Below are 16,356 nucleotides of genomic sequence, written 5' to 3' on the forward strand. Positions count from 1 at the left end.
GGGAAACCACACATGCATTGACAAAAGTGATCATATATATATATATATATATATAGGGGAGAATCTCCTCTTTCAAACAAGGCCTTCCCAAATAGTGGGGAGACACGTTTGGGCCAATTTTCCCCACCGGAGCATGAAGCGGCCTTATCTCTGCTTCCTGCTCTGGTGGGAAAACAAATTCTGACGTCAGCGTGCATCGCAGCACGCTGATGTCACAAAGGGGCGGGGGAAACACAGAAGCTCTTCTGTGTCTCCCAAGAGGTATTTACATTTTTTTAAAATCCTCTGGTGCAATGCACCGAAAGATTTTTCAAACCCCTACCTGGTGTCAGCCACTGAGAGTAGCTTATGCTGTCTTTACTCTTTCCGGAGTTGATGAAGCTTATCGGCTTCAAGGAACATTCTCTGTCCAAGTAACAGAATTGAACTAGTGCATGTTGTGTTTCCGGTAAATTGAAAGTGACAATATTGACCGATAGCCAGTACAGCGTTGGTGTCATTCACGACTTCTGACAATTGTGGTCTCAGCAAGGCTTTATGACATCTTCTGGATGAACAAGTGACAAACTCCTTTGACACACTACAATTGCCTTAGCTGATCACAGTGGTTACGTGCTCTGCACATCGTTCTGGGGATGATTATGTGACTTTGGGCAATAGGTGTACTGACAAGTTCACAAAATACTGTGGACATAATGTTTGTGAATTCACAGATAAAGGAATGGATGGGACTAACTTTAGCCTCTTGTTAACAACAGTTGATACCTTGGATGTAGGAAAGAAGCGGAGGAACAACAAAGTTGGGTGAGATCAGGTTGTGTCAAGAGAGATGATGACATTTGGGTTTCAATTGATGGATGACCGGTGTTGCCAAATAGCCTGTTAACCCTTAAGGCTAGACATTTCCATGGCCCAGCTGATTTTGGAATGGATGCCATGGTAACATTGTTTAGACAGACTTGACTCAACCCTAAATTCAGGTTGATGGCTGAAGCGTTGTGTCATAGATGTGTTGTGTGTCAACAGAACAATGTTGGAAAAAGAACTGCAGCTACACTGAGTCACACAGGAAGACCAGGAGGACCTTTTAACAGCATACAAATGGATTTCCTTGAGATGCCTGTGATCAATGGATTGAGATATGTTTTGGATGTTGTGTGTGTCTTTTCCGTTGCTTGGAGGCTTACCCAATTAGGCAAAATGATAGTCTCACTGCAGCTAAATAGTTGCTGAGTGAACTCATTCCTAGGTTTGGTATCCCAACCTCTGTGAAATCAGATCTAGGAACTCATTTCAACAATGAGGTCCTGCAATTGTTGTGTGCAGCTTTGGGAGCAGCAATTTCGTTGCAGTTAAAGACCTGAGGCTTTCGGTCTTGTGCAGCAGGTGAATTACATGTTGAAATTCAGACTGACAAAAGTGGGTGCTTCAATGTCATTGAAATAGCCTGATGCTCTGCCTCTTGTGCTAATGAGTCTGCGGAGTGAACCTGATCGAAAGACTGGACTGGATCATAATGGGGAGAGCGATGATTCTGTCACTAATTCCTGAAAATGCACTTCTGAATATTACTGATGATATAGTACTAGACTATTGTAAAGGACTAGGTGATGTGGTGCATTCTGTGTCTTATCAGGTTAGAGCAGCTACAACACTTCTGCATCAAGAACAATGCCATGACAACAATCCCGATGACTGTGTCTTGGTGAAGAAACATGTCAGAAAGACATGTTTAGAACCTCCATGGCGTGGGCCTTACCAGGTGATCCTAGTGACGACAACTGCTGTAAAGTGTAGAGGTCTCCCCAACTAGATACACACTTCCCACACTCGCAGAGTTGAGTGTCCGCTCAACACAACAGTGCAGTTTCCAAGAAAACCAGTGGTGCGAGAGAGACCGCAAGAGCAGGACAGATAGGCTGCTGGGGACCAAACTGAGAAAGAAACAGCACTTGGTCATTCTGAAGGGGTCTTTAACAAGTAATGTCTGAGACCAAAACAGAGACAATCATACTTTGTCCTGTGGTGAATGAGTTGGACTTAGAATCAGACCCTGAAGAAAGAACTAGTGCTGGAAGAGAGTGAGTGGAAGATGGAGACCGTTATCCCAGAAGGAAGGAAAGAGGGAAGGTGAGTTTTCCTAAACACTGCATGCCACCAACGATTGCTGAAGAAACTGAAAGCTCAGATCTGAGTGAAAGTGACAACGAAGCTGTGGGTACTAAGATGATCAAAGCGAACAAGAGTGCCTCATCATAGATATTCTTCGCCAGAGTGAACTTACTTTGCGAATGACACAGTCACAGATAAAGAGTTCTGGGAATGTTGGAATGAACATACAGGTTGAGCTGAACCTCCACGAACTGAACATTGTGGTTGAGTTGTATCTTGAAAGAGGGTTGTCATTCAGAAGAACACGGAGTAGGGCTTCGGAAGTCTCACAAAGACTTACATGTTGTTGCTTAACAAACTTTGAACCCTGTTGATGTTCTCATTGGTGAAACCAACAAAGTTATACTTTGCTGCTGCAGTACTTGTTTGATAAGAGATCTGATTCTACGATGTATCGTAACCAAATAAAGAAAATAGGAGTAGATACATGCTTTTTTGCTTATTTCCATTGTAGTATTAATAGTGTTGCTAATAGGAGTGTTTTCCTCTATACATTCTGAAGAAAAGAAGTTATCTCCTAGTGCTTCGCCACAGACTCTTAGATCAGTCTGGATTAGATTATTCAGACAACGTATATTTTAAGCTGCTGTATGAATATGTAAATACAATTAATGCTAGGGACTGCTATGACTGTACGTAGCTACCTGCTTCTGTGTCAGAAGGTATCACATATCATCACATTCTGTTAACATATGATATTTCTTGTAGTTTGCTACTGAGTATATTTTACAGTGAGGGAAGTTTTCAATATTATTTTTTGAATTATGATTATGTTGCCAGAAAATCTTTTGTTTAAGCACCTGAATAAGAGCTCGTATTTTAAAGGTGCAGCGATTGCAGCAAAATATTTTCTAACACTTTAGACACTGCATAAGCACATAGAGACAATTACTGAAAGAGAAAATACATTTTTTAATTTAGTGGAACACCGAAGGAGGGAATTAGCAACTAAATCCAAAACAGATAAAGATTTTGCAAGAAATAGAACATCAAGTGAAAGGGAATTTACCAGCTTTAACTTTAGACTGGCAGCATAAAGGGAAAATGTGTATACACATTGACTAGAGCAATATAGATCTGCTGTCCGTAAGAAAGAGTGATTGTGAGCATGGTTTTGAGGTCAGAGGAAAGAGTGTTTTTTTTTTAATGGAAAGGATCCTTTAATTACTGGTGTTTATTTTATTTGTGGTCAGTATGCATATTTTAAGTTGCTGAAAGGATGGCATGGTACATGTTATCATGTTATCTATATGTTATCTAACAGTATTATTTCCAACGATTTTGGTGCATCGATTCCATCAGTGGGAGTGATTTTGAATGATCTGAAGATTATAAAGCTGTCCACGATAGTGGATAAACAGGCTATTGGCACAGAAAATTCTTTGTTTTCGGTAAACACTTAGGGGGTGATTCTAACCCCGGCGGTCTTAGACCGCCGGGGCCAGGGTCAGCGGGAGCACCGCCGACAGACCGGCGGTGCCCCGCAGGGCATTCTGACCGCGGCGCTTTGGCCGCGGTCAGTGCAGGAAAACCGGCGGTCTCCCGCCGGTTTTCCGCTGCCCCTTGGAATCCTCCAAGGCGGCGCAGCTTGCTGCGCCGCCGAGGGGATTCCGACCCCCCCTACCGCCATCCAGTTCCCGGCGGTCCGCCCGCCGGGAACCGGATGGCGGTAGGGGGGGTCGCGGGGCCCCTGGGGGCCCCTGCAGTGCCCATGCCACTGGCATGGGCACTGCAGGGGCCCCCGTAAGAGGGCCCCTAAATGTATTTCACTGTCTGCTGCGCAGACAGTGAAATACGCGACGGGTGCAACTGCACCCGTCGCACAGCTTCCACTCCGCCGGCTCGATTCCGAGCCGGCTTCATCATGGAAGCCTCTTTCCCGCTGGGCTGGCGGGCGGCCTGAAGGCGGCCACCCGCCAGCCCCGCGGGAATGTCAGAATTACCGCCGCGGTCTTTCGACCGCGGAACGGTAACCTGACGGCGGGACTTTGGCGGGCGGCCTCCGCCGCCCGCCAAGGTCAGGATGAGGGCCTTAGATGGTAGCGATAAGATCAATGGTTTTACAAAACTGCCTTGTGTTAGATGTGTTGCTTGCGAAAGAGGGTGGAGTCTGCTGGATCCTGAAGGTTTAACAATGTCGTACCTTTTTTCCGGATAAAAATAAGGATTTATAGAAGTATATCTGCAACATTTCAGCTTTGACAAAGTATTTGAAGGAGTTGGAAGCAACTGGTGCATGGGAAGCAATTGGAGATAGATTGTCTGTTATAGGCAGGTGGTTTTGGGAATTTGGGAAGTGGAATTGTAGGTTTTGTGTTGAGACCATTTTTAATTATTTCAATAGTGGGAATAGTTTTGTTGGTTGAATCCAAAATCTTTCAGAGAAGGAAGATCCAGAGAGGTCAGAAGGTAGAGAGAGCAGAGGTTGAATTGGAAGGTAGTCATTGTAAATATTCAGATGATATGAAGCGTTTGGAGGAGTCAAGACAAAAACAAGCAGGTTTTAAAGACTCTTAATCAAGACTGAATTGGATTTATTGTGACTCTAAAAGTCGTCAGAGGGAGGGTTGAAAGAGCATAACTTGGCTGTGCCATTATGTCTCTTGAAACAGGAAATCAAGGGGTGGTTGTTTTCTGCTTAATGTAAGAAATATATTCATTTAAATGTGGTGCATGGTGAAGCATACAAGTAAAGTGCACAGATGAATGCAATGTTTTATGTATGCCATATTTTATCATTGTTCTGAAAGAATGTTCATGTTAGCGTATTTTAGAAATATTATTCTTTATAATCGATATATATTCCTCATAAGTGACGTATAGAATTTATATAACTTGGAAGTGGATTCATGCTTAATTAGCTTGGCCAGAGTGAAGGCCTATATATGTCTCTTGTGTTTTAACCTTCAATATAAAGCTTCCTTTTTGAATATTTTCCTAAAGCTGCAGGTGTCAGAATCTGAAGTCAAGAGGAGTATCTTGGTCTGGCAGCTGTAACTCTTGTGAAATTCCAACACGCAATGGTGTACCAAGGTCGATGCTGAAACTTCAGAAGGCTCAAATGTCAATTAGTCACTTCTGATTTCTGATTATGTTTTTGAACTTGGAAAGTTAGTTACCTATGAAAACACCCTTGGAAGAATCAAGGTTTAAGTGTGGTTTAGTTAGCAGTAAGCTTCAGATTCCCTTTGCCTTTAGCTGAGAGCGAACCTTACTTAGATGCACCTTGAACTATAATTTCTAAGTGGCTTCATGTCACCATACCTCTCTTGATGGAAGCTTCTATGGAAGTTCTGTCATGCTGACTACTTTCCTGAACCCCATAGAATATTAGGATTTTACATCAAGTGGTTAGGCAGGAAAACGTGGAATCAAACTTAATGCATCAATTATTTATTCCTCATTTTTTGCATTATTGCTATTGAATTAGTGGTCTTATACATGTTAGTTAAATTTCATATTGTGCAATGTTTTGATTCTCCTTTGGTTTTTCTATACATTTATGCTATGATTTTGAGACTCATATATGTAAGTTTGACTTTGAGTCTGAAATAGTGCCCTTTGAACAATAAGTTGGTCTCTGGAATTGAATGTTTGACCATTGAGCTACACTTTAATTAATTAGAATAATTTGATGCATTGTCTCCTCTCCCTTTGGAACAGAGTGGAAAAGTCATTAGACTCCTGATTTAGAAATAGGGTCCAGTGCTGCATCAATGTAAATATTCAAAGAATTAATACCATAGTTTTAGTTGTATGTAAAGAGTGGGTCTGAAAACATGCATTGTCAGACTCAAAGCTGTACCATATGAGCATTATGCAACAAGAAATGAATGTAGGGGATCAACATCCTACACAACAAGAAATGAATTGTAAAGAATCAAAATGCTATGCAAAATTCAGAATTCATTGTAAGAGATTAGAACATGTTATTTGCCTACCATACCACCAGCATTGCGTTTAGGGAGATATTTATGTCTAGACATAGGAATAAATCTAGGTGTGCATAATTTCGCATCCATAAATTTAGGTTTGTGAATTGGACCCTTAACTACTTCCTGGAGCCATGTTTTCACCATATCAAATGTCTAAAATGAAATAAATGCTCCTTCTGAAATAAAAATGTTCTCTCAACTGATCCACTGCTTCTTTGAATTAAGGCTACAATGAACAACACTCCTTGAAGAATTTAATTAATAGATTAGCCTTTATGTATCACCCACTGTGCTGTCCAAAGTAGTTTAACATATTTGTAATAGTTGATCTATCTAATTGGTCTTTCCGTGTTTACTAGGTATGCATTGTGCAGAAAAGAGATTCCAAGAAAATGTATGCCATGAAATACATGAACAAGCAAAAGTGCATTGAAAGAGATGAGGTCCGGAACGTCTTCAGAGAGCTGCAGATCATGCAGGGCCTCGAGCACCCTTTTCTAGTGAACCTCTGGTGAGTCCGGTACCTTTCTATCCAGCACGTGCACTGCTGTGTGCCTAACTTCCTGAACTCTGAGATAGCGCTATGGCGAGGTCATTAATGAGGTATATAAGAATCTTACTCCCGATTCAACAATGGCCACAGTTAAATTAACTTCATGATTATTATTTTCGTTATGTTTAGTGTGCTGCATAGTGAGAATTTTTTTATCACCTTTACATTTCCAAACACTCATAGGTCCATTTTTATGTTGCAGTTTGATACTGTTGAAGACTGCTGAGTTTTGGTATACGTTTTGTGGTATGAAAAGCAATGTTGTTTGGTAAATCTTATGTTGCTGTTGTAGTTGTAAAAAGAATTACCATAACAGGAAAGAGAATGTAATTTACATTGATTGAATTTTAATTTAGTTAACAATATATAGATGTAACACGTCTGCACAGTAGAACTCATGCACGTGCCTTGATCTCGGTGTTTTCCTACTTCCTGCATGTGGTGGATATGGTGGACAAGGAGCTAACCACACACAGTGGCAGAGAAGTGTACCATTGCAGCAGCATCAGAGAGCAACTCTTTGCAGGATGCTGGTGAAAGTGGTTTTACTGGGTGCCTAGCTGTTGTTGTGGCTCTGGAGTGAGTGGCCGGAGCTGACCATGAGGCTGCTACATGCAGGTCCAGGACGTAACTCTGTGGCAACTCCGAGATTTAGAGGCCATGGATTCTTGTGAGTTTGCCTGGCCTGGTGCTCTTTACTAGTGTTTGTAAGCGCAAGGGTGCTTGTGCCAGTGGATAAGGGGGCATTTGAAGATGAGTAAGAGATGTTGGTCAAGGCTGCTGATGAGTGGAAGGATTGTGTATTTCATCCATATTTCTGATACTGTGTGGGATAAGGTGTTTTTGAGGATACATTAGGTGGATGACAGTTACCAGATAGTCACCAAGGACAATGTTTCCATTCCCAACTTATCACTTACAAAACATTGCTTAACGATGCATTAGTCTAATTCCCCAAACGCCCAGAATAGTGATTCCTATGCTTGGAGCCGGAGTGGGGGTAGTAAGTAATTCCTGTCTTCATTTCAATCTAGTTTGCAGACGGAGGTTCAGAACTGCGCCGGTGGCGGTCTCTGTTCGCAGAAGAAGCAGGCGAACGTTGTTTCAATAACCCAGTCCCATGTGATGTGATCTGGACATGCAGGCCTTCTTTAATAATAGATTTCCAGATATCTTTGTAGTGTCCACATATTTAAGAAGCCCAGACATACAGCATATGCTTTTCACTGTTAAGCATTTTACAAGCGTGCTCATAGAAATCGCTACAGCGCTTAACATTAAAAATTTACGGATTAGCATGATGTTAGCTCGCCATTTTTGCATTTGGTGAATTATATAGTTGCCGAGGAGCTTGTACTGATGAGCCATGGCCAGCTCTAGGGCGGTGTGACCCGGTGCCCCTGCACCTGTGGACGCTGTGCTTAAAAATAACTTATGGGTTTAAACGCATCTGCTGCAGAGTTCCTTTTGTGTCCAGCAGCTTCCAGGCAGCACTAAAAATGTGAGGATAACTGGGGTGATTAATATTCCAGCTGTAAAGAGATCAGCGGTTTCTTTTGTGGCAGTTTTAGCTCATTATAAAGTAGTGCAGAGGGTTAATGTGCCTGCTACAAAGAACATGTGCTACGCAGCTCACAGAACTGTATTACAGGTGAATAGCTCAGTAGGTACTGCTTTGTTTCCTCAAAGTTCCTTTTATTGCTTGCAAGTCATACATTACAATCCCAATATAGCACAGTGGCCTATGAACTGTCAAAGAGGCTCATGCAAACTGCAAGGTATAGGTTAGAAGAACATTATGTTTTCCCCCAGTCATTCGTTATCCTAATGTTGCTAAAAAAGGGTTGTTTGGACAGAAACACATTATTATTAGCAAAGCCATTTCTAACTACTGTAGTAGGTTTTAAATACTGAGTTTGTGCTTCTCCAGACCAAATACTCATAACATATACTGCCTCCTAGTATGGATGGCATGTGATTCCTACACCTTGTAATCCTCACTGTCTTGTGTGACATTTCCTACACGTATGATTCATTGTTTCTGTATAATGTTTGGGTGATGTAAAGTACTCTGACACCTGGTATGAAGTGTGTGTAAAAGGGCTGGAGAGGTGCGGGACACTGTTGGGAGGTGGTAATGCACATCAGTGGAGACAGAGGTTATTGAGGGGGTGCTCCAAAAAGATTGTTGCACCGGGCGCCACCATCACTAAAGACTGCCGTCTGATAAACATATCTGTAACATGGCCGGTAGTGTTTGTCTTTCTGAAATGTGCATCCCTGATATGATATTTTAGTATGGAGGTAAATAGGACTGAAAAGCAGAATATATCCTTGTGTGACATTGATACATGTGAGAGTTTGGTGAAGACAATAAGCCGGTGCTTGGGGTACACATGTGTCACCACGGCCAAAGTTTCTATCAATCACTACTCTGTCTGGGGTCTGTTCTTGTAGAATGGAACAATAGCATTGTTGTACGATGTTTCCGGTGCTGCTGCCTGTAACGTGAATTTGTGAAAAATTATTATCCGTCATTTGAGGAAAAATTGCTGTGTTCTTTTCTGGAGAAGCTCATTTACCCAACAAGTATTATGTGCATTGAATGATGAAAAATCTTTATTTTCCAAAACTGGCAAACTGATGGTTCAGAAAACATGATTACAAGTCGGAATTATATTTCACAATTATATGTAAAGTTGAAATGTAAGGGATAATTAATGCCGTATGGAGTGAGTAATTGGTCATTTTGATCCTTCACTGGTTGTTGTTTCATGATGAGTGAAGACCTTTCTTCCTCTGTATCGGAAAACGTTTCTATGAATCCGTCCGGGGTTTGTTCATGTAGAATTGGACAGTAGCATTGTTGTGGGATGTGTCTGGTACTACTGCCTATACCATGTAAATTTATGATTTGTAGACCTTTTGGCCCTCATTCACAAGAATCTGACGCATCTGGTCCAATTTGTCAAATTTCTTGCACTGCCCTACGACCCACCAATGACACCATGGATACCCTGTATTTACAATACAGAGATCAATGGTGCACATTTTCACAGATGCGTTGGAAATTCTGACACAGCTGTGGCGCTCAACTCATGCATTGCTGGAATAGCAGGAAAAAATGATACTATTCCAGCAATGCCAGGAGGTCTCCATTGAAAAAAGCCCTGTGTGAGTGTTCCACCTTCCCCCTTTCATGCAGATTCTCAAAATCTACTTGGAAGGTAAACGATGACAAAATCATACCAGTAAAGGTCTGTATATGTTTTGATGAATGTTAGGCCATGTAAAAATGCATAGTCCGACATTTTAACTGCTTGTAAGACATATATTGCTTTAGACAATTTGGAAAAGAGTATCCAGAAAAGAGCATTTCTTCCCATAATTTTCTCAAATACTTTTTTGTTAAGGGTAACACCTTCATTCTCAAAATGATTTTCATTAGTGCCCCTTCAACACACAGGATATTTAGTCCACCTATGAAAAAAGGTGATGTTAAATTCACTATTTAGCACTATTTTCCCAAAGTTTCTTTTTACTCACACACAGGGTCCTATCTGAGGCACATATGCTAGATACACCATTATAAAACTCCACCAACTGTCACTGCTTGCACGCACTACTACTGAAAACAATGATCCCATCAATGCCTATGGTTTGCATCTGCCTAAAAACGTTTATTAACCATGGTACATATTTCGTATACAATGTAATCACAGCCTAAAAAGTTTAGCGAAAACCTCTGCTTCTACTGCAATACAGTTACATTTAAACAGATTCAACCTTAGATGGATCAACAATATTTTGCAATTGTAACTCAGAAACTCATATGCACAGTACTGAATTGTTCTGTATATTGGCACATCCATGAAATTGTGTCTTGTTTTTAGCTTCTCAAAAATGGTCCAGAAACGATTGTCAATAGAACCCAGAGACTAACCCTTGTAACCAGATTTAAGAACTCTTCTCTGTCACTCCAAAGAAGCCAAGTACAAGTCATTCATTTTACTCTAGTTAAGGCAATGGACCTGATTAGGAGTAGGCCGGAGAGAAGGTGCAATGTATTGAACTGGATAAACTAAGACACTCTGGGGTTTATAATTTATCAGGTGAGATAATTTGCACCTATTTTAAGTTTAGGGAATAAAATACAGATTTTGTTGCTCACCGCCCCAAAATTCACGTCGCTGTAAAAACCATACTCTTTTGCCCTTTTAAATAATAGCAAATTCGGTCTGCCAAAATTTAACAAAGGGTGCGGACTCTACTATACCTGGTAATGATGGGGTGTGGGAAAATCCATACAACTCAGAATTCCTATCCCATTGCAAACAGGTTGCACAGGTGTCAGAAAAAGCAACCCTCTGAAAATCTGTTTTTTTTTACCTTAAAGCAACTGCACTATCTTTTAGAATGAAGCCAGCTTTATAAGCAAGGACGTTAATCAGTCTGTATTCCTAATTCTTTTTTGTTGCCTTTAGGGCTCGTGGCATTTTGCCACACCAGTGCTAAAATGATTGTGCTCTCTACCTAATCCATGTTATAATTGGCATCTATCTGATTGGTACATTTACTTCACTTATATGTCCCTAGCAAATGGTACTACATGCACCCAGAGCCTGTATATGAAATGCTACTGGTGGGCCGGCAGCACTCATTTTGCCGCCCACTAAAGTAGCCTATTAAAACAGGTCTCATGCCTTCCACTGTACCCCGTAGTGTAGTGTGAAACTGCCATTGTTAGCTGGTAAAATAACCTACCCCTATGGTAATCCATAAAGACTAATAAGACAAATGCTTTATATTTAAAACGTGGGACATGGGCACTTAAGTATTACTTGTCCTCACAGTGAAATACACCTAAAGTCATTTATCACTGTTGCAAGGTGTATCCCATTGACTTATACTGGGTTACCTTATCACATTTAATAAGTACTAACTTTGGATTGGGAGTAAATAGAGATATGCTGTTTACACTCAAAATGATTGAGATTTAAAGTCCTTGTTAAAGGTAAAGTTGGATTTCAAGTTTCAATTCTGTAAGCTGGAATTTTCTTGTCCTAACCATTTGTGCCTTCTGCCAGTGACCTGGGTCACAAGTAATTTTGTCAGTGAATATGAGTGATTGTGAGTGTAATTCAGAATGTGGGTGATGATGAGATTGTGGGAGTGTGGTTTTGAGAGTGTAAGTGCAAAAGTGTGGACGAGAATGAGGTTGGGGAGTAAGTGTGAGGGAGTGTAAGTGCAAATGTGTGGACAAGAGTGAGTGATAAGTGTGAATGAACATGAGTGATAATGCGTGTGAGTGACTTAATGTAACTGAGCATGAGTAAGTGTGAATATCTGTGTGAGAATCTTATGCTTGTGGGTCTGCCTCTTTCTCTAACACACAGGGGGTAATTACTGGCTTAAGAGGCATCTGTGGAAAAAGAGCCCTGGCATGGTATGTCATTCTTGGGATGCGAGGCACCTGTGGTAAATACTGGTGTTGGCGCCCTGGAGCTAATCTTGGCATATGGGCGAATAACCATGGCATATAGGTTGCGAAGGGAGCAGGCAACAATGAAAAAATGCTAGCCCTGGTTAGCTAGATGTATATTTTGACATATGGTCACACAAAGTATACGGATGCCATCAATGACAGAATTCTGCCACTGGCATTTTATGTGTAATTCCTGCCATAAGGGGATATGACGGACCCCCAAAACAAAATGCTAGCAGTGGAACAATGGATGAAATTAATGACACTTGGGGGCACATATTGCACATTTTCAAAACAAATTAGATCAGTTCAAGTGGAGAGTAAAGTTGCATTGGTTTGGCATCCAAAAAAAGGGCAATTAATGAGTGCCCTTCAAGAGTCAATGGCTTTTAAGCAGATTTATGTGAAAATTGTCCTTTAAAATACATTGTTTGACCACATTTGTTTAACAATTGTCCCAGGGAGAGAACCCCCACCCCGTACCTGCTAGAAGAAGCCAAGCATGATCACTTCCCTCATTTACTGGTCTTCTAGAAAGTAATATGTTCCACCACTTTCAAAGATCACCAGCCACCAGTTTCTCAGGCTAACTTGGGAAACATTCATACTTTTTGTGGGAGCTCATCTATACCCATCCCGGAATACCATAAGTGCACTAATAAACATGAATTTGTGCCAAACAAGCAGACATTACTCGTTCACAAAGGCCCTAATGGTTGCCATACTTCTGCCAACCATGATATACATAATTGTAAGTTTATTCTCACAACTGGAAATTTTGTGAAGGTGAACTTAAGTGAAAAAATGTTTGTGAATATAATTGAGTCCATAGAGTGTACACTGAAGAGGAAACTCATGCAGGTGAAAATTAATTTGCCAGGCACTTTAGTTCTCAGTGGGAACAGCATTCAAAGGATACTATATTCATGTGAGAAGGTGCCTTTATTCTGTTGGCACCATTACAACTGACATCTTTTCAGACTGAACTTATTAGGTGCCCTTTACTGAGCTTTTCCTTAACCTTTCAATGAACTTTTTGGGAGTGTTGTTGACATTGCCACATGAGTGTCAGAAAACAAGGCAATCAAGGGCCACAATCAAGGGCCCAAGGTACTGTATATTTTTGTAAATAGTTTGCAACCGCTTAATGATTGTCAAAGCATTGAAAGTTTACAGATTCTGCTTTTCAGTTAATAAGTAGTGACAAAGTGTAAACTTTTTCCCATCGACAGTTTACACTGGAAGAATGACAGCAGTGGGTGTCAAGAGGAGTTGGGGGAGGAAGTAGCATTCCCATTGACCAATATATGCACCCACCAATGTGGCTTTCATAGTGAGCCCTTTTTGGCGTTGTGATCTCATTGCCAATGTAGAGATGGAAGTCTGCTGTTGCCTTAAGGCCTGCTTCATTTCACAACCATTTCCAGGTATTCACAGAATGCACCCTGCTTCTTAAATAATAATATTTCTCCAAGTGCTTGTGAATGGCTAATTTGGACTGTGCCAGATTTACATCCCTTCATCGTAGCTAGTGTTCTGGAGGGGAAGAAATGTAAGTTGTGGTCCTCTTTGCCTGTCCCTTTGTCTATCTCATACGTATGTAAACAAGAGTTTGTGCATTGATCGTAAAATAATGGGCCAGTCATAATGAAGGATTTTGGGCTATATATACAAACGTTTTAAATACCACAAATCAGTCACAAAAAGTGTGTGCCTGCTAATTGGTAAGTTATGAACTGTGTCTAAGTAATTTTCTGTTCCTTTTACTTTTTTCACATTGGTAACTCTGAATGCTATGGTGAGAAGGATGAGGATTTTTACCTCACTCCAACAGAGAAGAAGACAAAGGAGGGAGGACATTTCCACAGTTAGTGACTTTGTTCCAGCAGACTGAGGAAGAGCTTTATAATAAGTATAGACGGAGCAGCAGTGTTGGAATAGATCTCATTACTGAATTAGAAACAGTGTTGTCTAGGTATGCACATAGGAGTGTCCCCACTCACACACATATTCAGGTACTTTGCTTCTTTCACCTTTTAGTTTAAGGGAGATATCACAATCTAATAGGCACAGCAGGAGGTGTTTCCCTATACTTGGATCATAACCCAATATATGAATGCTATAACATGTTGCCAAAAAGATATAGGTCCTGATTATGATCTTGGCGGATGGGTGTCCCATCCGACGTATTACAAGTTCCATTATATCCTATGGAACTTGTAAAATGGAGGGCGGGATATCGATCACGTTTGTGACAAAGTATCCCATCCGACGAGGTCGTATTCAGGCCCATAATGTTGAGCACAGGCAAACCAGGGCAGTAATTGACCTTAATTTTGGACTTTTGTAAGGCTAGATTTCATTGCCTACACAAAAGCGGTGGTGATGTGCAATTTTGTCCTGTAGTGCCCTGAAAAACTGCAGCAGCTTGTGAAGGGTTGTTCTAAAATGCAACCAGAAAAAGACTCACTACCTAGCATGAATTAGAGAGCTGTGATGAGGAAGAAGAACTACCAAATCCCAATTCATGATGGCATGCAGGCTGATGATGGAAGGGACTGCTGAACATATATCACAAACAACTATTTCTAATGTAAGTGCAATGTTTTATAATGTATTATAATAAGCATTCCAAGTCCAGATGTATATAAATAACTTTTCTTTCCATGTTTATTCAGAGAAACATTGAAGAAATAAAATGCAGAAAAATACAGGATATCTTTTTGAAACAACATTCTCAACCTTAAATGTGAAACAAAAATAAAGGCATGTTTTGATATTCACAAATATATTTTACTCTCTTTCCCAGCTTGCTAGGAGTTGGCCCAACAATATTTGTGTCTAACATGATCTCTTCTTTATCAGCAGCCTGACTATGAGTACACCTACATCCTTTCACATCTGACATTGATACATTTCTATGGCTGGAAGCCCACTTTATTACTGTTTGTGTGCTGCATAAATACTTTGCACTTTGCCTCCAAGTTAAGCCTGACTGCTTTCTGCCAAGCTACCAGAGGGTTAAGCACAGGTTCATTTATTGACCTTTGTGGTTCACCCTGACAAGGATTGTAGTTGTTGCCCGAGAGGGGCTTCCACCTTGCTTAACTAATAACTCAATTTCTTACACCCTTCATAAAGGGAAGGGGCTTATAAGGTGAAACTTAAAAAATAGCCTTAATTATAAGGGACTGCAAATCCCATATTGCACCCCACCATGCAAAGCAAATTAGATTTTTTTAAGGTGACATTTTAGAAATTGTAACAATTACTGAAAGGTGATGTTAGACTTTCAATAAAGGCAACTAACATTTGAAAGACAACATAATGCATTGTTTGCATTTTTCAGTAAGCAACCTGAGGGTGACTGAGGAGGCTGAGATGTGCCAACTGAAGTTTGTAGTGATACAGACACTGATAGAATATTATCCCCTGTCTCATCCAAAGGTGTGAGTGGTGGTTGTGTGGACTGGCTTCCTCCCGTTCTGGAAGTTTTAATCCTCTAAATTTTCAGCTTCACCCTAGTCATAGAGGGAAGGTCATACCACTATTTGCTATTATCTGCCACACTACATGTTGTTACTTCCACTGCACTAATACACTCTTGTATTCTTCTTCTTTAATTTGTGATTTCTGGAACAGTAAAAAAAGCTTTTCTAAAAACGTCTCATTGTTTGCCACAAATTGATACTCAAGTATTCCAAATTGAGAATTTCTGCAACTTTTTCCTTCCATCTCTTTCTGACATTCTTGACTTGCCATTCCTAAAGTTTTTAGGAAATGGTGTCCCTAGCACTTGCTTCCTGGCAGCTCCTATGTTTTTCAATGTGATTGCAGCAATATATTTCCTGATTATGATGTCATCACTGTGTGTCTGTGTGACGTTTCCAATTTGCAAATGTGAACAGATCACTTTTTGTGATTCACTATTTTATGAAAGCAAATCTTGTTGATGTGTGCTGACTCTGTTTTTGCTGTTTTTGTTACTCTGGGCACTTTACCACTGCTAACCAGTGGAAAAGTGCAAGTGCTCCTATACAAAATATGTATGTTATTGGTTTATCCATGATTGGCATATTTGATTTACTAGTAAGTTCCTAGTAAAGTGCACGAGAGGTGCCCAGGGCCTTTAAACCAAATGCTGGTAGTGGGGCTGCAGCACTGGTTGTGCCACCCACCTAAGTAGCTATGTAATCATGTCTCAGAACTGC

General features: G+C 40.7%; 1 protein-coding gene across 1 annotated transcript in view; it reads left to right on the top strand.

Annotated features, from left to right (window-relative positions):
• STK32B (serine/threonine kinase 32B) overlaps positions 1-16,356 on the top strand; it is a 1,635,948-nt gene that overhangs the window by 299,290 nt on the left and 1,320,302 nt on the right. The window contains exon 3 of the mRNA XM_069202951.1: positions 6,467-6,618. Within this exon, the coding sequence (XP_069059052.1) occupies positions 6,467-6,618 (152 nt within the window). The remainder of the gene's footprint in view (positions 1-6,466; positions 6,619-16,356) is intronic.

Source organism: Pleurodeles waltl, chromosome 1_2, assembly GCF_031143425.1.
Source record: "Pleurodeles waltl isolate 20211129_DDA chromosome 1_2, aPleWal1.hap1.20221129, whole genome shotgun sequence".
Lineage (NCBI taxonomy): Eukaryota > Metazoa > Chordata > Amphibia > Caudata > Salamandridae > Pleurodeles > Pleurodeles waltl.